Source organism: Antechinus flavipes, chromosome 6 (assembly GCF_016432865.1).
Source record: "Antechinus flavipes isolate AdamAnt ecotype Samford, QLD, Australia chromosome 6, AdamAnt_v2, whole genome shotgun sequence".
In the NCBI taxonomy this organism is placed as follows: Eukaryota; Metazoa; Chordata; class Mammalia; order Dasyuromorphia; family Dasyuridae; genus Antechinus; species Antechinus flavipes.
In genome coordinates, this window is record NC_067403.1 from 250,704,574 (window position 1) to 250,730,303 (window position 25,730).

At 34.4% G+C, this 25,730-nt stretch overlaps 3 protein-coding genes across 3 annotated transcripts; 1 reads left to right on the forward strand and 2 right to left on the reverse strand.

The window, feature by feature from the left end:
* The first annotated feature begins 462 nt into the window (after positions 1-462).
* On the forward strand, positions 463-1,428 carry LOC127541658 (olfactory receptor 14I1-like). Its single transcript, XM_051966876.1, has one exon. The coding sequence runs from the start codon at positions 463-465 to the stop codon at positions 1,426-1,428; it is 966 nt and encodes a 321-aa protein (XP_051822836.1).
* An 11,231-nt stretch (positions 1,429-12,659) lies between these two features.
* On the reverse strand, positions 12,660-13,640 carry LOC127541659 (olfactory receptor 14I1-like). Its single transcript, XM_051966877.1, has one exon. The coding sequence runs from the start codon at positions 13,638-13,640 to the stop codon at positions 12,660-12,662; it is 981 nt and encodes a 326-aa protein (XP_051822837.1).
* Positions 13,641-19,897: 6,257 nt separating this feature from the next.
* LOC127541660 (olfactory receptor 14I1-like) lies at positions 19,898-20,905 on the reverse strand. The gene has a single exon (XM_051966878.1). The coding sequence runs from the start codon at positions 20,885-20,887 to the stop codon at positions 19,898-19,900; it is 990 nt and encodes a 329-aa protein (XP_051822838.1). The 5' UTR covers positions 20,888-20,905.
* Between the last annotated feature and the right edge of the window lie 4,825 nt (positions 20,906-25,730).

Sequence of the window (25,730 nt, forward strand, 5' to 3'; positions counted from 1 at the left end):
CTAAAGTTGTAGTCAGCACAGTGTGTCTGACAATACAAAGTAATCAAATTGTCTGTCATCCATCTAGCCAGTCATCTATGATCTACCTGTATCTATGTATGCAAATAGATGTTTTATATCAGGTTATGCTAGTATCTTGCAAAAAAGAATCAGTCTTGGGATTGTAGGGTGTGTGTGTATGCATATGGCAGGTCAGGAGCAGAGGTCCTATTAAGTCAATTCAAGAAGGCCTAATTTGCAAAGTGAGATGTATATTTTCACTTTATGAACTGAATGGGATTGCAGGAGAATGGTCACATCATGAGCTTTTTAAAATGGTCTGATTGCCTCTCTAACCTGATGAGTAAAATAGATTGAAATTCATGACTTTTCTATGTAATAAAGTGCTTCTGTTCTCTCTTTCTAAAATTTGGTAACCTCTACCCATATTGTTACAGGATGAATTACGGGACCCCAGAAGACATGAGCAATTGTACCATCATCATGGAATTCTTCCTTATGGAGTATTCCAGCATCCGAGAGCTGCAGGTCTTGCACGCTATTCTTTTTTTGGTCATATACGTTGCAGCCCTGCTGGGGAATCTCCTCACTGTCAGTGCCATTGTCACCGACCCACACCTTCACTCTCCAATGTATTTTTTTCTGAGCAACCTTTCCCTGTTGGATCTTGGTTGCATCTCAGTCACTCTTCCCAAATTCATTGTGAATTCTCTGACAGGCAATCGAGCCATTTCTCTCCTGGGTTGTGCTGCTCAGGTTTTCTTCCTTATCTTCTTTGTTGCAACAGAAATTTTTTTGCTTGTGGCGATGTCCTATGACCGCTTTGTGGCCATTTCCCACCCTTTACACTATGGAGTCACCATGACACCATTCCGCTGTCTTTGGGCGGCAATTGGTTCATGGCTCAGTGGGCTCATCTATTCAGCTGCACACACAGGGAACATGTTCCGTCTGCCTTTCTCAGGATCCAATGTGATCCATCAGTTTTTTTGTGACATCCCTCATGTCTTGAAGGTCTCATCTCCTGAGGTTCGTAATACTGAGTATATACTCCTTGCCACCAGTTCCATTTTAATTTTATTCTGCTTTGTTTTTTTAATCATATCCTATACTTATATCTTCTCCACTGTATTTAAAATGCCCTCTGTGGAGGGGCGTCACAAAGCTTTGTCTACATGTTCACCTCAACTGATTATCTTTCTCTTATTCCTTCTTGCTGGCATGTTCAGTGTTTTTGGTCATGCTTCAGACACTTCCTCGGTGCAGAATCTTTTGATTTCAATGACTTACACAATTTTGCCTCCATTTATGAATCCTATTATTTATAGTCTGAGAAATATGCAAATCAAGGTTGCACTGGCCAGGATAATCAAAACTACCTTTTTTCCCAAGAAGGAAATGTCTGTCTTTGAAACAATTAAAAAGTAAGAGAATGTATGACTCAGGTCTTGCATGCCCAAGTAATGATACAACTACCCTAAAAATGACATCAGTAGTTTAATGTGTTGTTTTAATGTGTTGTCTACAAATAAAAACTAAAACACCAATATATATACTGGACAGTTTTTCCATTTAATATCTACTGAGCCAGATTCTTTTGGTGATATCTTAGCATTTACCTTTAGCCTCTCTATCTGACCAATCAGGTTTGGATGAAGATGTTTCAGTGACTCACAGTGTATGTTGAAGGGCTGAAGGAGAGTAAATAGGAAATCTTCTGGGCACTGATGACTAAAATTCAGCAGTGAAAATTAGCAGTAATGTGAAATGTGGTGTAGGTTTGAGATAAACATGGACAAATGTTTTCCAATGCCTTTGCCTTCAAGAGCAAGAGGGAGAAGAACATGAGAAGTGGTGAGTTTATTTACAAAATAAGTTTGATAAACAGGTCACTCAACTATCTAGTCAGTCTAAAGGTACTGAATATAGAGTGAAACAGATTTTTTGTATATTAAGAACAATTAATCAAATTAGACCAATTAATTAAAAGAAAACAATTAATAAGGTACAGCCATGATACAAATTAAGTCATTTGATCTCTAATTGTAGAAAAGTTTACAAACTTCCAAGCTAGTGGGGTTAGAGAACAAACAGATGCAGTTCCTTAGAATCAGAAAAGGATATGTCTCATTCCCCCCATGAAACTATATTCAATCAAAGGAATTGATTGATCAATAAGGGGCCAGTTTTCAATTAAGATCTAGAGGTTGCTTAAGATACATAATTGTGAGAGAACTCCTTGTCTCAGTCTTCAGATCTGATAGGCTTTCTGGTCAATATAATACAGTTCTATAGTTAAGATTTCTAAGGGTCAGAGAGAAGTGGTCCACCTTCTCAACCATGGGGCTAGGTTCTAACAAAGCAATAAAGTTTTCTCAGGATTCCCATAATTTAAAAAAGTTTTGTCACAAGATAGAAATTTGATTAGAACCATAATTGAGTAGAACTGGGTTCTACTCCAGAACTGGGTTAACTCCAAAATTATCACAAGATGAAATCCATATTGTTTATTCAATTCCTATACTAATAATGTGACCATTGAACATTATTTTGACTTTGCAAGGGAAGAGTTAGAGCATCTGATTAGGAAGGAGAAATTTTAGCTACACATATCTCTCTATACCTCTATCTATACATACACACACACATATATATGTTTATGTTTACATGAATGTGAAATCCAACATCAAAACACCTATTTATTCAAATACAAATGTGTTTATATGATTATATATATATGATTTATATATACACAATTATATACATATAAATTTACATGCACCCATATCTATATCTATATCTATATATAGCATAGCTGTTTAGATCTCTGTGTATATACATACATAGATGTGTTTATATAGCTTCTACCATATGCTAAGTACTGTGCTAAGTAATTTTAACAAATATTATCTTATTTCAAATTTATACTAATCCTAGAAGGTAGATGCTATCATTATTTACATTTTACAGTTGAAGAAACTGAGGAAATAGAAATAAAATGATTTAGCTAGGATTATCCATCTAGTAAGTGTAACTTGAGCTCTAGTGATCCTAACTCTAGGCCCAGAAATCTATCCACAATGCTACCAAATGCCTCATATATACCAATGCTCCTAAACCTATGTCTATATATAGTTCTATCTATATGGATATATATATTCATATATATGTATTTTTACACATATATAGATACATATATATGCACAGGTAGAAGTAGTTATAGACATGCATATATATAATACCTTATCTATATATAGAAATGTGTATATGTATATAATCTCATATATTAGATACATAATCATATAGTTTTAAATATTTATATTGAAATAGCATTTTATGTCCCTTTTCATTTACTTCAGTACAATTAAAATATTTTATTTATGCTTTAAAAAATCTTATTTATATCTGACAACTTATCTTACCCCTCTCCCCCAATATGCAAATAGAAGCCTTTCTTGTAACAAATGTGGATAGCCAAACAAAAGTGCAAATGATGGGCCTGTCCTGAATTCTTATCCCACTTTCTTGCTCTCTAGCCCCTCACCTATTTCTGATCTTTTCTCCATCCTCAGTCTTCTGAAGTTACTACTGATTGCTATCTTGATCAGAGTTACAAAGCCTTTAAAACTTGCTTTCTCAATGTTATTATGGTTGTGATGTAAATAGTTTTGTGATTTTTTTAAATGTCCCACTTCAGAAGTTCATACTTCTCAGTATATGTCACTAAATCTGTCATACTCTTCATTTCATATGGCACAAAATATTCCATCCTAAGCCCCAACTGGTAGACCCCTATTTTGTTTCTTGCTCATTTCTGTAAACAAAAAGGAAAGCCTCATTCCACTATAGAGCACATCCATATAAATAAAATTGGATAACAGTCAAAATAAATAGAGAGCAGAAAAAAAGACAAACACTAAAAATAGACTCTAATTACAATCCTCAATTAAAGATCGCACTGATCTCTGGTCTGCAGAGATAGTCAGAGGTCTAGCGAGAGGAAGAGGCCTGAAGTCATGATTTCTCAGGAATTGACTGAGGAAGAGATTTCAGGGCTACCACAAAATAAATCTGTTCTTTCTTTAATCATAATTTGCTAACTTAGAGGATGATTTCCTACTCAGCAATGATGCAGTCAGGTTGACTATGTCCTCCTTGATGGGCTGCTTTCCCTGCTTAAATCCAACCTCATGACTGCTCTTGTAATATTTTGCCTCTCCCTGCTCTCCCATAGCTCTGAACTATGGTTCATAGGATAATTCCTAACAACCAATTTTAACAATCTTTCTCCAGGGTGACTTTAACCTTCTCTGGATCACATTGCTCACAAAGACTTCTTCTTTCCTATGTGTCTTACATGGACCTTGTAAATTTTTTTTTTAAAGAATAATCATAGTAATCCTACTCTAGCCAAAATATGGCTAGTTATTCTCCATTAAATATTAAATATTGGTTTCTCTGTTGTAAAGATTAAACTGTTTTCTCTGTTATCAAAAATGCTCATTCAGTTCTACTGCAAGTTAAATTTGTATCTCATTGAATCTTAGTTAGTACAAACCCAATTATGTGATCTTTTCCCAATCTTTGCTCCCACTATTATTGATTCTTGTAATGGCTTTCCTTTATAGTTTTTACCACTTATACTTCAAGGCCAAGTTTTTAAAAATATCTATTTTCCAAAGCCAAATTCAAATTATGATCTTCTACCAGACTTTCATAATATTTCCCTTCTTAATCAGATAGTAGCTCTTTTTTCTCTGACACAGGCCATATTTTCAGAGGCAATGTGATATAAGGGTTTAGAGCCTGAAATCATGAGTTCAAATTGCATTTCTGTTATTTATGTGGTCATGAATGCAAAAGTCATTTTGAGTCAAAGAATCAGCTTTCAACTCTGTAAAATGAGACTAATAATAATTAAACTTCTGTCTCCTGGTACTGGGGGAAGGGAAATGTTCTACAAATATGAAGTCAAAGTAAAAGGTTAGTTATTATCCTTCTTGCACTTTTTATTTTAGGCAATAGGCATTTATTAAGCCCTACTATGTGCCAGGAACAGTGCTAAGCGCTAGGGATTAAAAAAAAGAGGCTCTCCATTGTCCCTGTCTCCAAAGAGATTACATTCTAAACGAGGAGACAGGAAGCAAATATATATGTATATGGATATGTGTACATATATGTATATATGAGAAAGTTATTTATAAATAAGAAGTCATTTACATGAGTAAAATTATCTACTCAACTCATATACATGGCAAACAGTATGAGGAAGGCATCATATATGGTTTATTCTTGTACTTTCAGGGGCCAAAATTACTTGAATCATTTAATGGAAATAAGTGACTCTTCTTTCAAGTGCTCTTGCTCTGGAACCACCTCTAACATGTATTTCCCATTAACTATATATCAATATATTCATGCTTACACACACATTGTGGGCAGGAAGATAATTTGAAGAGACACACTTTCCAAAGAAGTAGTTGTGGAATAACTCAACTCTTCCTTGATTTACTTAATTCATCCCATGAATCTATCTGCTGGTATGTTCTGCTCTGAGACTGTGGTTTTTTGTGAAAGAAGTGATTTATATTAAAATATTATATTAAATTAAATTCCTATTTAATTAGGCAAATTGGGAGCATAGTGGGTAGAGCTCTGGTAGGAATTAGGAAATTGTGGACTGGCTGAGATATTAGCTAGGAAGCCCTGGGCAAGGCATTTAATGCTTTTCATCCTCATTTTCAATGATTTTCATTCTCATTTTCTTCATCTTCAAAACAGTAATAATAATGCTATCTACTTCACAGAATTGGTTTAAGAATGAAGTGAGTTGTCATATATGTAAATAAATATATAAATGTTAACTTTTATTATGAATATTAGTACTGTTCATTTAATGTTTTTCATCCTCATTTTCTTCATCTTCACAATACAGTAATAATGCTATCTACTTCACAGGGTTGTCTTAAAAATGAAATAAGTTGCATATATGTAAATAAATATGTAAATGTTAACTTTTTATTATTAATATTAGCCACTGTTCACTCAATAACTATTTTTACTACAGGGAAAGCACTGAGATAGAATAGATGGGGGATAGAAAGTTTTAAAAGCCACCTGGTTTGGGAGCCTGAGGGGCCAGGCCCTGTCACAGATGATCACACTTTCTGACCTTGTTACCTTGCCCAGGCCCTGATCTGATGCAATTTCTGGCAATCCATAATCACCAGAGAAGCCTGCTTGTTGACAAGAGTACAATCCTGGGAGCTCCCTCCTCCCTGCAACTCCAGTCTCATTCTCAGGAGGGGTCAATGGATGTTATGGTCTTCTCACAACTTGTGAAATTAGCCAAATCCCAGGAGATAAGAAGTATATTTGGAAGCATATTTCCGAGCAAGCAAATGTTCTACTTATTGCTAAAGACCCAGGTGCAGAGCCCCGGGGCAAGGCAGGTTTTCCAAGCAATTCATTCTCTGATTGAGGTCCCTGTATCTGATGAGAGCCTAAGGGACAGGGAATCTGGCCTCCTGCCTATGCCCACTAAGAGTGACAGTGAGAATGAACTTTTAAGTTCTAAGTTTTGAGCCTTGGAAAAATAACGTATTTCTTCCACTAATCTAAATCTTTGGACCAAAGAAATTATTTTGAAATTTAAGAGGGATAAATATAAAAGATCACATTTTAAGTTTTATAAACAGTCATTCTCAAGGACATGAGAGAAAAATTATGGTTAAACAGATACATATCAAGAAAAAAAATCAGGAGATTTTATTGGACCACAAGTTGAATATGAGTCAGTGGTGCGATATAGCAATGAAAAAACTAATAATAATAAGGATATTAGTCCTATTGCAAACTGCCCTCTTTAGAAGACCTCTATAATTCAAAGTTAATTTTCATTTTAAGAAGGACTTTGTCATCATGGAAAGTTTTTAGGAATAGAGTAACCACTTTGAAGAAGAGCTTCAGGCCCCAGACATAACACATGAGAACTTATTGAAAAAAATTTAACTTTGAAAAGAGATTTTGGGATTTCAAGGGGACCTCAAAATGTTAGGGATTCAGATGAATGTTGTGAGCTATCAGGCGTAGACCTATCTCCAAGTCAATTAAATTAAATGATGTCAGCAAAAAACCAGGAGCAAGAAGATAAATTTGTAGGGAATAATTAGAGAAACCAGGTACTTCATGTTACTGATATACCAATTTATGGCCATTGAAGAGTGATCTGGTTCTGCCTTTGTGCACAAGTGCAGGGCCCATAATTCTCTGGGTAGGGCTGGGAGAATCTTCCAGATGTGTTTTTAGGCCAGAAATGTCTCTACGTTAAATGGTGGGCATCCAATTTTGTCTGTGCCCACCTTAAGTACCTCATTATTGTTGCTCATTTGTCTCAGAAACCCTCTTATCACTGACCAACAGACTGTTATCTGACAGCCAGCAACCATTTGGGCTCAGTATGTTGGCCATATAAAGTAAATTGAGGTAAGATAGCCTAAGGGAAGCCCAGTGCCATAGAAAAGATCACCAAGAATCTCCATTTGTTGCCCAACATCAGCCTGGGGTGTTACCTCTTCAGTAACTCCCTACATGGTGGCTCTAGCTACAGAGAACTCCTTGAGGTAGCTGTCCCCACTGGTCAGATCTTGTGTAATTATATCTGTGACAGGCAGCTAAGTCAGTGATTTTCCTCAAGGAACAACACTTTCCAGGCTCCACTTTCCATGGTGCTGACCAGCATCTTAGGCTCTCTAATTTCACACAGGCAATTTCTACAAGTAAACCTCATTCAAATCCTCCTAATTACTTAAATAATTCAGTGAATAGAGTGCTAGGCTCAAAGTGCTGAGTTCAAATGTGGGCTTGGACATTTACTACCTAAGTGATCCTGACTTGGTCTGCCTCAGTTTTCTAAACTGTAAAATAGAGATTGTTATAAAGAGTAGATGAGATAATAGTTGTACAACCCTTAGCACAATGACTGATACACAGTAGATGCTTAATGCTTTATAAATAAAAGGATAAATAATGTGGCAGCTCCCCAGGCCAGTTAATTATTTAGTTAACTGTTTTTGTTTTTTTTTTAGATCATGAATGTCAAACTCTATTTAAAAAAGAAAAATAATTTCCCATAAGGATCTCTGCTGTCTTGTTAATCCTGGTCAAGTTAATCCTCACATTGATACAGGAAACCATATATTAACAATATTGATGTCCTACTGTAATTTTATTGATTTCAGTTTATTTTTCTCATTTAAACTTCCCAAACAGGTCAATTAAACCATCTGAGGTCTATAGGGATACAGTAGATAAATCACTGGACTTGGACTCTGGTAAGAACAAATCTCAAATCCTTTCACCTTAATGTGGGACTTGGTACGAATCAAATTTGTTTCAGCCTTGATTTTCTCTGTGGTAAATGGGAATAATTATAAGACCTACTTCACAGAGCTACTGTGAGAATCAGCTGAGATTAACATATATAAAGTACTATATAAATGTTGTCTAGTATTGTCATTTACATGAATATTTTGTGTATTTGAAATCATTGGAGGAAATTGCCTCTTGCCAATGGGTCAGTGTGTATTTCAGGGAGGCCCCCAGCACATTCTTGCCTGAACCCTCCCTTTCATTTTAATTGTCACTGTGACTCTCAAAGCTTTCCACTGTATTTTCAAAATGCCTTTTAATTATATACAGAAAAAGTCTTGGAGCTGGTGAAGCACAAACTCTCCTAAGATCTACCCCCCCCAAAAAAAGGACTTTGAGCAGAATACTATCAATAGATTAAACTTGCTGTCTCTGGCATAGCCCCAGCTAAATTCTGAGAGGTTTATTCCTGTCAGATTCATCTTCAGGTGATAAATTATTTAATGATGAAGCCACTTCAGTAATTCAATATTTTAATGGCTTTGTTATCTGCCTCACTTTCCGTATCTATAAAATAGTAAAAATAATAGCAAGATGTGTCATAGTTATTGTGAAAATGAAATGAAATGTAAAGGCTTTTTACAAATCATAGAGTCACATAAATATTACCTGTCTTTACACTATAAGAATGAGGGACTATCCCACAGACACACAATTAGCAAAAATTAGAAGTTGGACTTGAATGTAGCTCTTCTTAGTTCTGACACCATTTCTCTATTTATTACTTCATGATATCTCATATATCATTCTATATTCAGAATATTTAATGGGAACTAAGACATCAAAAAGATTAATATAAATAGCAAGTAAAAATAATAATAATATATTATTGCTATGCTCATTTTGCAGAAGGATGACCTGAGGGAGACAAAGTTTAAGTATCACAAAGAGGCCAGGGCCACAAAGCTAGTAACATGTCTGCCATTGGATTTGAAAACACATTTTCCTGATTTCAGGCTCAGTACCCTGTTCACTGTGTTCTAATCAGTTTTTCCTGTTGCTAAGTAAAAGAAATGCACATAGGCCTTGAGCTTCCTAAAACATGACATTGATTTTTCAGTCCCATCCAGCAATTATGCAAAAGTTTTTTCCTAAAATTCTTTTATGATATTCTCTTCTTCCTATTAGGCAACTATTCTTAAAATCTTTTTTTCATAGTTTAACAATAACAGGTCTTAAATTTTCTATTTGGAAATCTTTTTCTTTTTTAATTTTTTAAATTTTATTTTTAATTTATGGAATAAAACAACCATTTTAGTAACAGAGTACAATAAAAAGATGATTGTGTATGAAACCCCAAATCTACTATGCACAACTTGCTATTCCTTTCAAATATACAAAAAACTATCAAGTAAATTTCTTTTTTTTTCTTTCCTCCACCCCAGCTTAAAGATGGCACACATATACAGCCACATAGACACACATGTGTGTGTATCCTTTATAGTCAATTTGACTATTTTTTAAATTATTTGTTTAAATTTGTGTATTTTTAATAGACAAAATGACTCAACTGTTCAAAGTCATTCTTAAAACAACATTGTTGTTACTATTATATAATGTAATCTTGCTTCTGCTCATTTTATCTTCATTTGTTTTTGAGCATGTGTTTTCTAAAATGATTGAACCCATCATTTCTCAGAGCGTAGTGGTATATTTCACAATCATATATCACAATTGGTTCAGCCATTCTCCAATTGATGGGCATTCCTGCAATTTTCAGTTCTTTGCCACCACAAGGATGGCTGCTATAAACTTTTGAGAACATAAAGATTCTTTTCTATTTTCCCTTTAGTAACTTGAAGTGGAATTGATATCATCCAGTTTGTTTTTTTTTTCTCAAATTTGAAAGCCCAAAATCTCCAAAGTGGTTGTAGAACCTCTCCTTCCTCCTGAGCTTTCCCCAAGTCTTGCCTTTGACTCCTGTAGGCACAAACCATTTGATCTATTACAATAAAAATAATTGAGTCCAAGTAAGACTTGGGTTACACAAATATACAAATATGTTTATGTGTTAAATATGTAAATATACACACACTCATTTCACTGTGTGTATTACATTTGTATAACACACAAAGGGTTTAAATGAATTATGTACCTTTTTACTTACACAGTTTTTCATATTCCTTTACTTCTTAAGGAGTATGTTTTTCTTGAGCATAGTGACATAAACCTCTGCCCAAAGTCAAGGATCCTTAATATCCTTAATTCTTCCACATCCTGCTATTGTTAAGTTGTTTTCAGCCATGACATAGTTGACATAGTAAATAGAGTGCTGGGCTTGGAGTCAGGAAGACTCATCTTGATGACACTTCCTAGCTGTGTGACACTGGACAAATCGCTTCTTCCTCTTTGCCTCAGTTTCCTTATCTGCAAAATTACCCAAAGAAGGAAATGGCAAAGTACCATAGTATGTTTGCCAAGAAAACCCCAACTGGGGTCATGAAGTCACTCAACCCTGTTTGCTGCAGTTTGCAGTTTGCCTCTTCTGCTCTTTTTACACTTGAGGAAACAAGTAAACAGTGCACTTGAAGTTAGCAAGAACTGAATTTAAATCCAGTCTCAACAATTATTAATTGTAGGATCCTCAACTATACCCCTAACTTCCAATGGTCTCATTTTTCTCATCTTTAAAATAGCTATAATAATATTAAGACCTACCTTCCATGGTGGGTATGAGAATCCAATGAGATGTCATTTGTAAAATACTTTGCAAACACAATAATACAGCATGCACAAATTGACTATAAAGGACATATGACAAAAAATACTAGCTGTATCCAGAGAAAGAAATGATAAGTAAATGTATATACAGAATAATTTTACATATACATACATACATGCACATATATACAAGTCTATTTGTGTATATTGTGTATTATTTTTTTTTTTACTATCACTATATGTTGAAACCTAGACAACTCATATAGGGTTAATAGGGATTTGCAAATAAAAACAGAGTGGGTTCTCACAGTCCTGCACTGTGTATCACAGAACACTTTAAGGGTCAAGGAAGTAAAGGATTGCAAATCACTCTCTGTTGTTATCTTACTTTTAAGCTGAAGTGTGTATGGGATATCCTGAAGATTTACAACAACAAGGATGTTTGAGGTAGAATGTCAGTATGAAGAAAAGAAAGAGACTATAAGAATCAAGAGTCTGTTAAGGTCCCTTTAATTTATCCACCTTTACCTAAGGAAAAGGTGTATACCTTACCTGGTTGCCCCAGTTATGAGGAAAAGGAAACATGATTATCTTATGAGAAAGATAATCAGTTGAGGGGAACAGGTAGACAAGGCTTTGAGGCGCCCTTCCATAGAGGGCATTTTAAATATGGCAGAGAAGATATAAGTATAGGATGTAACTAAAAAAACAAAGCAGAGTAAAACTACAGTGGAAATGGTGGCAAGGAGTACATGCTCAGTATCACGAATTTTATCTCACTTTTTATAAAGCCACAAAAGGATAATAGTTGAGTGCTTTCTAATCCCATTAACTTTATCTGAAGGACTCATCTTTACCTAAATGAAAACAGTAAGAAAGTAACTTTGCATTTTGTATAAGACTTAAAGAAATCATTGCCTCTGTTAATTGCTCCCTCTGGATCTCTAATGTTATCAGCTTATCTAGGAGAAATCCATTCATTAGGGGTCCCTTGAAAAATGTCCATCCTTTCTTCAGAAACTCAAAACTGAAATGCAATAAAGTGTTTAGTAAATACACTCATAAAGAATGTTTTCGATGGGGGATCATGGAAGGCTCCATGAAGGTGGGTGGTGACAATTGAACTGAATTTTGAAATAGAAGCACAGTTTAAAAAGCTAAGGTTGATAATTGTCTTTTCTGGCACACACACAAAAAAGAGTAACTTTAAAGATATCTAGCTGAGAAATCAAAGGTTATTCTTGGAAGAGAATTCTTCTATTATAATTCAGGATTATGCAATGAAATTTTGTTGCCCATGAGAAAACTCAATCTTCCTTTAACTTGTTTATTGATTTCAATTCTTTGTATCAGATCCATGGCAAAATAATTTATTAAATGCACATTGATTTATAGGGTCCCCCAAGATGTAAATAATTGAAAATATTTTAAATAAGCAATTCCTTTGATGAAATAAAACAATTGTCCAAGCTGAATGTTTTGGTGATTTATTTTTTTTTAATTTGTAGACAAAACAAGAAATTAATTTCATTTCAGACTAATTATCTTGTTATCTTGGACATGAAATCTTATTCATACATTCTCTTACTTTTTATTGTTTCAAAGATGGACATTTCCTGCTTGGAAAAAAAAAAAGTTTTGATAATCCTACCCAGTGCTATCTTGATTTTCATGTTCCTCAAACTATAAATGATAGGATTCATAAATGGAGGCAATATTGTGTAAGTCATTGAAATCAAAAGATTCTGCACTGGGGAAGTGTCTGATAAGGGACCTAAGACTGTGACCATGCCAGACAGAACAAATAAGAGAAAGATAATCAGTTGAGGGGAACAGGTAGACAAGGCTTTGAGGCGTCCTTCCACAGAGGGCATTTTAAATACGGCAGAGAAGATATAAGTATAGGATGTAACTAAAAAAACAAAGCAGAGTAAAACTACAGTGGAACTGGTGGCAAGGAGTATATACTCAGTATCACGAACTTCAGAAGATGAGACCTTCAAGACATGAGGGATGTCACAAAAAAATTGATGGATCATATTGGATCCTGAGAAAGGCAGACGGAACATGTTCCCTGTGTGTAGAGCTGAATAGATGAACGAACTAATCCATGAACCAGCTACCGCCCAAAGACAGCGGAATGGTGTCATGGTGACCCCATAGTGCAAGGGGTGGCAAATGGCCACAAAGCGGTCATAGGACATCGCCACAAGCAAAGCAAATTCTATTGCTGCAAAGAAGAGAAAGAAGAAAACCTGAGCAGCACAGCCCAGGAGAGAAATGGCTTGATTGCCTGTCAGGGAATTCACAATGAATTTGGGAAGAGTGACTGAGATGCAGCCAAGATCTGACAGGGAAAGATTGCTCAGAAAAAAATACATTGGAGAGTGAAGGTGTGGGTCAGTGACAATGGCAGTGATAGTGAGGAGATTCCCCATCACGGCTGCAATGTATATGAGCAAGAAAAGAATAGCATGCAAGACCTGCAGCTCTCGGATGTTGGAAAACTCCAAAAGGAAGAATTCCATGATGATGGTACAATTGCTCATGTCTTCTGGGCTCTTGTAATTCATCTTGTAATAACATGAGTAAGGGATAAGAAATTCTAGAAGGAGAGAATAGAAGCACTTTATTACATAGAAAAGTCATGATTCTTACTTACCATGTTAGAGAGGCAATAAAGATAGTTTTAAACCTTAATATGACCATCCTCTTGCAATCACATTCAATCCATCAAGTGAAAATGTATTCCTCACTGAACAAACTGGGCTTTCTTGAGTTGATTTAATTAATTGGACCTCATTTCCTAGATTAATTCCCTTTTGCAAGATGACCAACATATCCCAATGCAAAATATGTATATGCATGCATACATACAGATAGATTATAGATGCTAAATAGGCCCTTTATTGAAAAAGTTGCATTGCTAGATACTGTGAATTGACTAAAACTTAAGTTTTCAGTAAGGCTTTCAGCATCTAGATACTATTTCACACACAAGTACATTTCCATTCTCTAGGTTGTCAATGCTCTGAATGTGCTTTAAAGACTTTGATTTCCAATAGATAAAGTCTAGCTACCTCAAATCTATGTTCTTCCACCTGACTTAATTAAATTATTCATTTTTGATGTATTCATTTTCTTAACACTAATCCCTATACCCAAAAACACACTCAGATATACCATTAAGTAGCCTTTTTCTTATTTTACTTTAAAAACTTGGATTATTTAGTTTATTTCTCCCTCTATTTTTGGAGTATGTAAATTTTGATAATAGGTTATATAAACACAGTGACCAAAAAGCAAAAAGCCAAGGCATTGGAATGAGACTATCCAACTTTCCCTTGTTATTTATATTGGAAATCATTATTTGCTCATAACATATATTTCATATCATACATGCATTCTCTAATACTAATGATGAGGTCTATGATTTTATCAAAGTAGGATAATACTAGGAGAGAAAATCTTTCCTGCAACTTCAGTGTTATCAACAAATAATAGTCTTAATGGTTTTAGGCACTGCAAAGTTAAGTGATTTAGGAAAGGCACAGCAGTTTCTGTCACAGTCTGCTTTTGAATTTCTTTCTACAAAGACATTTCTCTAACTAGTTTCCTGTTACCTAAAAACTATAATGATTATATTAATTATAATAATAACTTATAGTCATTATTTTATTGACATACAACCTGTTAAAGACTTCTCAAAACACTTTATCCAAAGGAATTCATTTCAATTATCCATAACCCTGAGAAAGGGAAAGAGTAGATTTTATCCTACTTTGAGGAAATTTTGTAAATTTCTCATAATATATATATCTAACCTGAGCTAGAGTTAGTGTCTATTTATATATGATAGCCAATAATAGCTAATATTTACCTGACACTATTTTGCAAAATATTTTACAAAGATTATGTTTATAGTTCAAACTCTCTGAGATCCTATAGATATTATTATGGATCAGAAATTGAAGCTCAGAAAGGGTAAATTAAATATACTCAATTACACAAGTTCTATATCCTAAAGGAAGAATTCAAGTTGCAGTTTTTCTAAATTCAAATCTACCACAACATAATGACTAGCTAATAGGTAATTCAAAATGCAGAGAATAATCCAGCCATACTTCTAACATCCACTTAATTAACTAAACAAATTGGCAATTCAGATATGGAATATCAACTAAAATAACATTTGAGTGAAGAGTCATGGCATTTCTCCTTTCCAAAGTTTGTTTTAATTGTTTTTTTTACCCCTAAATCAAGGACAAAGATCCCATCTGTCCTTACCGTATTGGTTCTGTTCTCATTTGAAGCTTCAGAGAGCAAAAGGAGCTGAAACTGTACCATGTGAGGCTACTAGATTTTCTGAAATATTTGACCAACCTTATGTGAGTGGAACTATAATGTCCAATATCCTTTAGAGAAATATTTTCTGAAATTCCCAGGGGATCCAAAGTTATATTCTCATCCTTTTTAACCACAGATTCTCTGGTCTTTCCCTTGAGTATAATTAGTTAAGATAGAGGTCCTTTTACTAATAACATGGAGAAAGTTCTTCCTTTAAGGTTGTATGGTCCATTAGGACTTTTGTAGTCAATGAGGATTTTCTATTCAATCTGGTCCAAAATGCAAGTCCACTTAAATTGGTTTCTTTTAAATGTACTTCAAAGAAGACTGATTTTCATGGGAAAAAATGTTGTGTGTGTCGATAGTCACATCTATCTGTCTATCTATAATGTATATATGCATGTTTTTATATGCCAATATACATACTACATGTATATATGTATCTATATATAAGGCATATACATGTATGCATATACATAAATACGCATGCATTTTTATGTATACACACATATATCAGCATATGCATTCGTGTGTATATACTTTTTGAATGGGTTTTTTTTTTTTTCATATTCTTTCCCAAACTTAATAGAATGACTACTGCATGAGAGCAGTAACCATGTTTCTGACTTAAAGAGAACCCAGTGAAATAAACTTCCAATTCTTATACCTTCCTTGTTCTTGTTCCAATTTGTCCTTCACTCAGCTATTGTCTTGTTCTGACTGAGGCACAGATTGGATCTGTTATTCCTTATTTAAATAAACTTAACTTAATGATCCCTCAAATATACCCTTTTCATATAGCCAAAAAAGGATGGTAGATTCATTCCCTTCATTGCTCCCAAATTGCTCATTTCATTTTACTAGTACTTGCATGTATTTATATACATACACACACACACAAATGTATATATATATAAAAAATGTGTGTATGTATATGTATATATATGCACATATATAATACATATACACACATACATATACTTTGACCAAAATTCTACCTACTATCATTTCTTTAGTAACACATACAGATATGAATGAAATGACATGACGTATTTGTCACCCCCCAAAAAAATCCAAACATTTTTGGCTACATAAAATAAATATATTATGTGTGTATACACTGTTATTTACACATATTTATACATATATAAATATATAATATACACAATAAATACATAAATACAAAGGAGATAACCAATGAGTAAAGCATAGTTAATTCTTTTCTTCCCTTACAGCCTATTGACTTTTACCACCTCTAAATACTGAAGTAAGTTAAATCAAACCCTTGGACAAAAGAATTTGAAGGAGATTTTTATTCCTGAAAAGGAAGTCCAGAGACTTACAAGAGCAGAACCAAGATAGTGCAATAGAGAAAGCACTCAGCTGAGCCTTCCTATCATTTCCTGGGAAACAAATTTAAAATAATGCCTCCAATCAAATTCTAGACTGGCAGAGCTGACAAGAGGTCAAAGTGAGGCAGTCTTCCATATTAAAACATCAGTGGAGTTTGGAAAAAGACACTTATGGTATGGGGTGGAAGCTGACCCAGAGAGCATGTAGATAAAATATCAGTGGTAGGACTTGCTGGTGATGACAGAAGCAAAAGTAACTTTGGGAGTTCCCAGAACAGAGATGGTAATGGACCTGACAACTGAAAGAAACTATAGGGGTCTTCAGTGCTAGCCCTGGATGCAGGACCAAACACTGTTTGACAACTCCATTGCACATAACCATTTCTAAGTCCTAGTTCCTGAACAGAGAGGAGTATCTGTCAATAAGGAGTGGAAGCTGTGAGAGACAGTGTCACTTGAAGTCCCCAAATCTTCTAAGCACACCGAATTAGCTCTGAAAACATTTGTATATTGTTAAAATTAGTCCTCTTCTAAGTCCCTTATGTAGTTGAAATCTGGTCTTTGAATGTCTATATTTTTATTTATATTTGAATGTCTACTCAATGTCTATAATGCCGAGATCCTTTTCTCATTCAATGAAAAACAAATGTAAGTCAAGATTGCCCCCTCCAATCCCACACAAAGGAGGTTTTCCATAAAAGTTTTATGATTGATTGACCTCATGAGAGCTCTGATATCTTTTGCCTCATTTTACCTTTCAGAAGCCACTAAGGATAACTTAAGATATGTCACCTTGACTTTCTTAATGGTTCATCATTTAAAGGAAAGTTATTTGAAGATTCCCGCTTCAGCACTGGCAGAATTTGGGTTAGAGTCATGATAAATAGTAATGATAAATAAAACAATAACAAAAATTTCTCTTAAGATAGATTTATAAGCATTGTGAATCTAGACAATTTAGTAATGTGTTATCTGATCATCTATTCTTTTATCTTGGTTAATCCCACTCCTGAGTCCAATCCATTCTACAAAATTTCATTCTGTTTCTACTTATGCAAGAAAATTCATAAGCATTGCTTTTTTAGCCTATAATTTTATCATTCTTGAAAACAAGGCTTTAATTAGAACCTTAGATGTAGGAAAAATCTCCTGTCTATTGATCATTCTAATCAAAATGGCCTTCAGCAGTTTCTCTTAGTTTTCTGCACAAATTGATGATTCCTTCCTATCTTTTTAATCCCAATTTATCTAACATATCCTCTTTCAACATATTTAGAATGGTACCCCTGTTCTAGAGTAAGTAGGTGGTAGAATAGAATGCTAGACCTACAATCAATTAAATCAAGTTTTAGACTCTTACTTAAGCTTTTATTTTGGGTTAGTTATTTAATCTCTGTCTACCTTAGTTTCTACACTCATAAAACAGGATAATAATTGTACCTACATGTACCTACATATCTTTGTTTCTTTCTTATTTTCTTTTCTTTTTTTCTTTTCTTTCTCTCTATCTTTCTCTTTCTCTCTCTCTCTCTTTCTTTTTCTTTCTTTTTTTCTTTTTATGATGAACATTTATATAGTATCTATTTTATATTAGATACATAATTAATACTGGTTGACTTGACTTGGCTGGATGCATATATCTCCCTTGCATAAATCTGAGATTCACTCTTCAACAATCACAACATCATTGGGAAAAATGGGCACACACAAAATATACTAAAACAACCATGACTGTTTGATAACACATTTGGTCTTGGCGACCCACATCTCAATCATAGCATAGTCTTTTGACCCTTACTTTCTGAGCATATACTCCTATTGTTCCCTCTGGATGCATGGTACCTTTTGGGAAGTTCAGTCATCAGGGTTTCCTAAGCCTGATTCTATCCTTAATTCATCTCCCAACAGGAAAGGTTGATTTCTTCCTCACTAACAGAATTTTAATGACAGTCTGTTCTTGTTATATATGATGTTTCATCTTTGGCAAGTTGTTCTCGTAGAAAAGGATACTAGCAAAATAAAAGAAATGGTAAATTGAGAAATTCTCTTGTACCTCGTTTTTTATCTTCAGAATCTAAGACCATATTCTCCCTCAAGAATGGAGTTTATCTTTCATTACTAGATATCTTTTAAAATGCTAGAATTCACTGACATTCCTCAAAGTTGTCTCCTGAAAGCAATGATTTTTTTTTGATACTATTTTATTTTTCCAAATTCTTGTAAAGGTAGTTTTCAGTATTCACTTTTGGAAAACTTTGTTCCAATCCAACGATTTTTAAAAATAATTTTATCTCACTTTTTATAAAGCTACAAAAGGATAATAGTTGAGTGCTTTCTAATCCCATTAAGTTTATCTGAAGGACTCATCTTTACATAGATATAACTAAAAAAACATCAGTAAGAAAGTAACTTTGCATTTTATATAAGACTTAAAGAAATCATTGCCTCTGTTAGTTGCTCCCTCTGGATCTCTAATGTTATCAGCTTATCTAGGAGAAATGATTCATTAGAGGTTCCTTGAAAAATTTCCATCCTTTCTTGAGAAACTCAAAACTGAAATGCAATAAAGTGTTTAGTGAATGCACTCATAAAGAATGTTTTCAATGGGGGATCAAGGAAGGCTCCATGAAGGTGGGTGGTGACAATTGAACTGAATTTTGAAATAGAAGTACAGTTTAAAAAGCTAAGGTTGGTAATTGTCTTTTCTGGCACACACACAAAAAAGAGTAACTTTAAAGATATCTAGCTGAGAAGAAAGGTTATTCTTGGAAGAGAATTCTATTATAATTCAGGATTATGCAATGAAATTTTGTTGCCCATGAGAAAACTCAATCTTCCTTTAACTTGTTTATTGATTTCAATTCTTCATATCAGATCCATGACAAAATAATTTATTGAATGCACATAGATTTATAGGGTCCCCCAAGATGTAAATAATTGAAAATATTTTAAATAAGCAATTCCTTTGATGAAATAAAACAATTGTCCAAACTGAATGTTTTGGTGATTTATTTTTTTTTTTAATTTGTAGCCAAAACAAGAAATTAATTTCATTTTAGACTAATTATCTTGTTATCTTGGACATGAAGTCTTATTTATACATTCCCCTACTTTTTAATTGTTTCAAAGATGGACATTTCCTTCTTGGGGAAAAAAAAAGTTTTGATAATCCTACCCAGTGCAATCTTGATTTTCATGTTCCTCAGACTATAAATGATAGGATTCATAAATGGAGGCAATATTGTGTAAGTCATTGAAATCAAAAGATTCTGTACTGGGGAAGTGTCTGATAAGGGACCTAAGACTGTGACCATGCCAGCCAGAACAAATAAAAGAAAGATAATCAGTTGAGGTGAACAGGTAGACAAGGCTTTGAGGCGCCCTTCCACAGAGGGCATTTTAAATACAGCAGAGAAGATATAAGTATAGGATATAACTAAAAAAACAAAGCAGAATAAAACTACAGTGGAACTGGTGGCAAGGAGTATATATTCAGTATCACGAACCTCAGAAGATGAGACCTTCAAGACATGAGGGATGTCACAAAAAAACTGATGGATCATATTGGATCCTGAGAAAGGCAAACGGAACATGTTTCCTGTATGTAGAGCTGAATAGATGAACGAACAAACCCATGAACCAATTGCCACCCAAAGACAGCGGAATGGTGTCATGATGACCCCATAGTGTAAGGGGTGGCAAATGGCCACAAAGCGGTCATAGGACATCGCCACAAGCAAAGTAAGCTCTGTCGCAGCAAAGAATATATAGAAGAAAACCTGAGCAGCACAGCCCAGGAGAGAAATGGCTTGATTGCCTGTCAGGGAATTCACAATGAATTTGGGAAGAGTGACTGAGATGCAGCCAAGATCTGACAGGGAAAGATTGCTTAGGAAAAAATACATTGGAGAATGAAGGTGTGGGTCAGTGACAATGGCAGTGATAGTGAGGAGATTCCCCATCAAGGCTGCAATATATATGAGCAAGAAAAGAATGGCGTGCAAGACCTGCAGCTCTCGGATACTGGAAAACTCCATTAGGAAAAATTCCATGATGATGGTATAATTTCTCATGTCTTCTGGGCTCCTGTAATTCATCTTGTAATAACATGAGTAGGGGATACCAAATTCTAGAAGGAGAAATAGAAGCACTTTATTACATAGAAAAGCCATGATTCTTACTTACCATGTTAGAGAGGTAATCAGGATATTTTTTAAAACCCTTAATATGACCATCCTCCTGCAATCACATTCAATCCATCAAGTGAAAATGTATTCCTTACTGAACAAACTGGGCCTTCTTGAGTTGATTTATTTAATTGGACCTCTACTGACCTGCCCTATGTATATACATATTCACCTCACTACATTTCCTAGATTAATTCCCTTTTGCAAGATGACCAACATATCTCCATGCAAAATATATATATACATGCATACATACAGATAGATTATAGATGCTAAATAGGCCCTTTATTGAAAAAGTTGCATTGCTAGATACTATGAATTGACTAAAACTTAAGTTTTCAGTAAGGCTTTCAGCATCTAGATACTATTTCACACACAAGTACATTTCCATTCTCTAGGTTGTCAATGCTCTGAATGTGCTTTAAAGACTTTGATTTCCAATAGATAAAGTCTATGCTCCTCCACTTGACTTCATTAATTTAATTATTCAATTTTGATGTATTTCCTCTACTTAACACTAATCGTTACACACAAAAACACACTCAGATATACCGCTAAGTAGTCTTTTTCTTATTTTACTTTAAAAACTTGGATTATTTAGTTTATTTTTCCCTCTATTTTTGGAGTATGTAAATTTTGATAATAGGTTATATAAACACAGTGACCAAAAAGCAAAAAGCCAAGGCATTGGAACGAGAATGTCCAACTTCCCCTTGTTATTTATATTGGAAATCATTATTTGCTCATAACATATATTTCATATCATACATGCATTCTCTACTACTAATGATGAGGTTTATGATTTTATCAAAGTAGGACAATACTAGGAGAGAAAATCTTTCCCACAACTTCAGTGTTATCAACAAATAATAGTCTTAATGATTTTAGGCACTGCAAAATTAAGTGATTCAGGAAAGGCACAGCAGTTTCTGTCACAGTCTGCTTTTAAATTTCTTTCTGCAAAGACATTTCTCTAACTAGCTTCCTGTTACCTAACAATGATAGTGATTATATATTAATTATAATAATAACTTATAATCATTATTTTATTGGCACACAACCTGTTCATAGAAAGACTTCTCAAAACACTTTATCCAAAGGAATTCATTTCACTTATCCATAACTCTGAGAAAGGAAAAGGGTCTTATCCCACTTGGATGAAATTTTGTGAATTTTTCACAATCTGCATATCTAACCCGAGCTAGAGTTAGTGTCTGTTTATGTATGATAGACAATTATAACTAATATTTACCTGATACTATTTTACAAAATATTTTACAAAGTTCATGTTCACAGTTCAAACAAACTCTCTGAGATCCTGTGGATATTATACCTATATTATGGATCAGAAATTGAAGCTCAGAGAAAGTAAATTAAATATACTCAGTTCCATAGGTGCTATATCCTAAAGGAAGAATTCAAGTTGCAGTTTTTCTAAATTCAAATCTACCACACACAAATCTACCTGGCTAATAGGTAATTCAAAATGCAGAGAACAATCCATCCATATGTCTAACATCCGCTTAATTAACTAAACAAATTGGCAATTCAGATATGGAATATCAACTAAAATAACATTTGAGTGAAGAGTCATGGCATTTCTCCTTTCCAAAGTTTGTTTTAATTGCTTTTTTGACCCCTAAATCAAGGACAAAGATCCCATCTGTCCTCACCGTATTGGTTCTGTTCTCATTTGAAGCTTCAGAGAGCAAAAGAAGCTGAAACTGTACCATGTGAGGCTACTAGAGTTACTGAAATATCTGATCAACCTTATGTGAGTGGAACTATAATGTCCAATATCCTTTAGAGAAATATTTTCTGAAGTTCTCAGGGGATCCAAAGTTGTATTCTCATCCTTTTTAATCGCAGATTCTCTGGTCTTTCCCTTGAGTATAATTAGTTGAGATAGAGGTCCTTTTACTAATAACATGGAGAAAGTTCTCCCTTTAATGTTGTATGGTCCATTAGGACTTCTGTAGTCAATGAGGATTTTCCATTCAATCTGGTCCAAAATGCAAGTCCACTTAAATTAGTTTCTTTTAAATGTACTTCAAAGGAGGCTAATTTTCATGGGGAAAAAAAATGTTGTGTGTGTCGATAGTCACATCTATCTATCTATCTGTCTAATCTATATATACATATTTTTATATGCCAATATACATATTACATGTATATGTGTATCTATATATAAGGCATATACATGTATGCATATACATAAATACACATGCATTTTTATGTATACACACATATATCAGCATATGCATTCGTGTGTATATATTTTGAATGGGCTTTTTTTTTTTCATATTCTTTTCCAAACTTAATAGAATGACTACTGCATGAGAGCAGTAACCATGTTTCTGACTTAAAGAGAACCCATTGAAATAAACTTCCAGTTCTTATAACTTCCTTGTTCTCATTCCAATCTGTCCTTCACTCAGCTATCATCTTGTTCTGATTGAGGCACAGATTGGATCATGTTATTCCCTATTTAATAAATTTAACTAAATGATCCCTCAAATATACCCTTTTCATATAGCCAAAAAAGGATGGTGTATTCCCTTCATTGCTCCCAAATTGCTCATTTCATTTTGCTAGTACTTGCATGTATTTATATATACGCACACATGCAAAGATATATATATGTTTGTGTGTGTGTATGATATACCACAGTTCCCTTTTAATGTCCTGACCCAGTTTCTCCATTATCCTATTTAATTACTCTGCCTCAGGTTGTGACCTTTCCCCCTTAATGTTTGATGAGATAAAGGTTTTATAGCTTTAGGTTATAATCGTTCCTTCTTAATGTTTGAAAGGATAAAGATTTATCCATTTTAGACATCATTAGAATATCAGTAACCTCTCCAGTACCTCCCTCCATTGTGTCATCCTAGGTGCCTCCCCCTATCAGGTTATCCCCATCCAGGATTGTTCTTGTTATCCTATAAAAATCTTGCCATCCCAGTACTCAGGGCTGGATTCTTTGAGGTGATAGTCTGGTCCAGCCCTGGGACCAAGATCCATTTGGTCCCAGTAAATCTCTCCATTTAACTATTAAATTGGTCTCTAATCTCTGTCTGGCTCAGTTCCTCCAGCACTACATTTTGGAGGCTCCAGTGAGATATCAGGAACTGGGAATGGGACTAGGGGTTAGAGACATTTCAAGTCTCCACTTTGGGCCTGGAAACAGTTGGGGAATCTGGGTTTTCTCTTTCTTAGAAAAGGCTAGCCCTCTGGATTCCTTCAGAGGCTCCAGGAAGAGAGCAGTTCACCACCTGGGGCCACAACTGACAGTGGATACTTTCATTTCGGCCAGGAGAGAGTAAGTCCAATCTGATTTGTTTTTGTCTGTCTGTGTTAGCACTTGGATTCTCAGCTGATGGAATGATGAGCATTGAATTCTGAGAAGGTTATTATTCGGGACGCTGGATAATACCCTCTGGTTTTGTGTCTCCTAGACACCTGGTCTGATATTTGCTTGTGTTAACACTTGGGTTCTCAGAATAATAGGACACCTGACAGGTGTTAAAATTCTGAGAAGTAGTGTTGAACTGCACATAGTTGGCACTACCTGAGTATCTCCTAAGACACATTTGGTTCTGTGTGCCAATTGACACAACTCTGGGCATTCCAGAGTATAAATCTGGGTGTCTTTTTAAGACACGATTTGGCCCTGGTTTTGATGTCAATTTCTTACTGAATGTTGTAATTGTGCAGTCTAGGTGTGTTCTGTGTTCTGTGTGATTTGTTTGCCTGTTTTGTTAATTTTAAGAGTACTGTTAAATTTAAGAACAATGATCAAATTTGGGAATTGGTTATTTCAATACTGAACTCTAAATGGAGAAAACATTTGATTAGGAATTTTAAGATGATTCTAAATTTGGGAAACAAATTTTACTGTTGCCTATGCTGGTTAGAATTAGTTATCTTTAAGTATAAGATCTTAAAAGAACAATAGCTTATACTTATTCTTATAAGCATTGCGAATTTAGACAATTTAGTAATGTATTATATGATCATCTATTCTTTTATCTCGGTTAATCACACTCCTGAGACCAATCCATTCTAGAAAATTTCATTCTGTTTCTACTTAGGCAAGAAAATTCATAACCATTGCTTCTTTAGCCTATAATTTAATCATTCTTGAAAATAAGACCTTAGTTAGATACTTAGTCTCTCCAGTGTAGGGAACATATCCTGTGTCTATTGATCATCAAAATGGCCTTCAGCAGTTTCTCTTAGTTTTCTGCACAAATTGAACATTCCTTCCTAGCTTTTTAATCCCAATTTATCTAACAAGTTCTCTTTCAGCATATTTAGAATGGTTCCCCTGTTCTAGAATAAGCTAGGTGGTGGAGTAGAGTGCTAAACTTACAATCAGGAAGATTAAATTTAAATTAGGTTTTAGACTCTTATTTAAGCTTTTACTTTGGGTTATTATATCTCTGTTGACCTTACTTTCTACATTCATAAATCAGGATAATAACTGTACCTACATGCTACAGTAGATGTACTGTTCCTACATGTACCTACATACCTTTCTTTCTTTCTTTCTTTCTTTTTATCTTTCTTTTTTCTTTTCTTCCGTTTTCTCTCTTGCTCTTTCTTCCTTTCTTTTTTTCTTTTTATCATGAACATTTATATAGTATCTATATTAGATACATAATTAATATTCGTTGGCTTGACTTGGCTGGATGCATATACTTGTTTGAAAAACTGCTGTCCCAAACTAATTTACATCTTTTCTCTCCTTCCC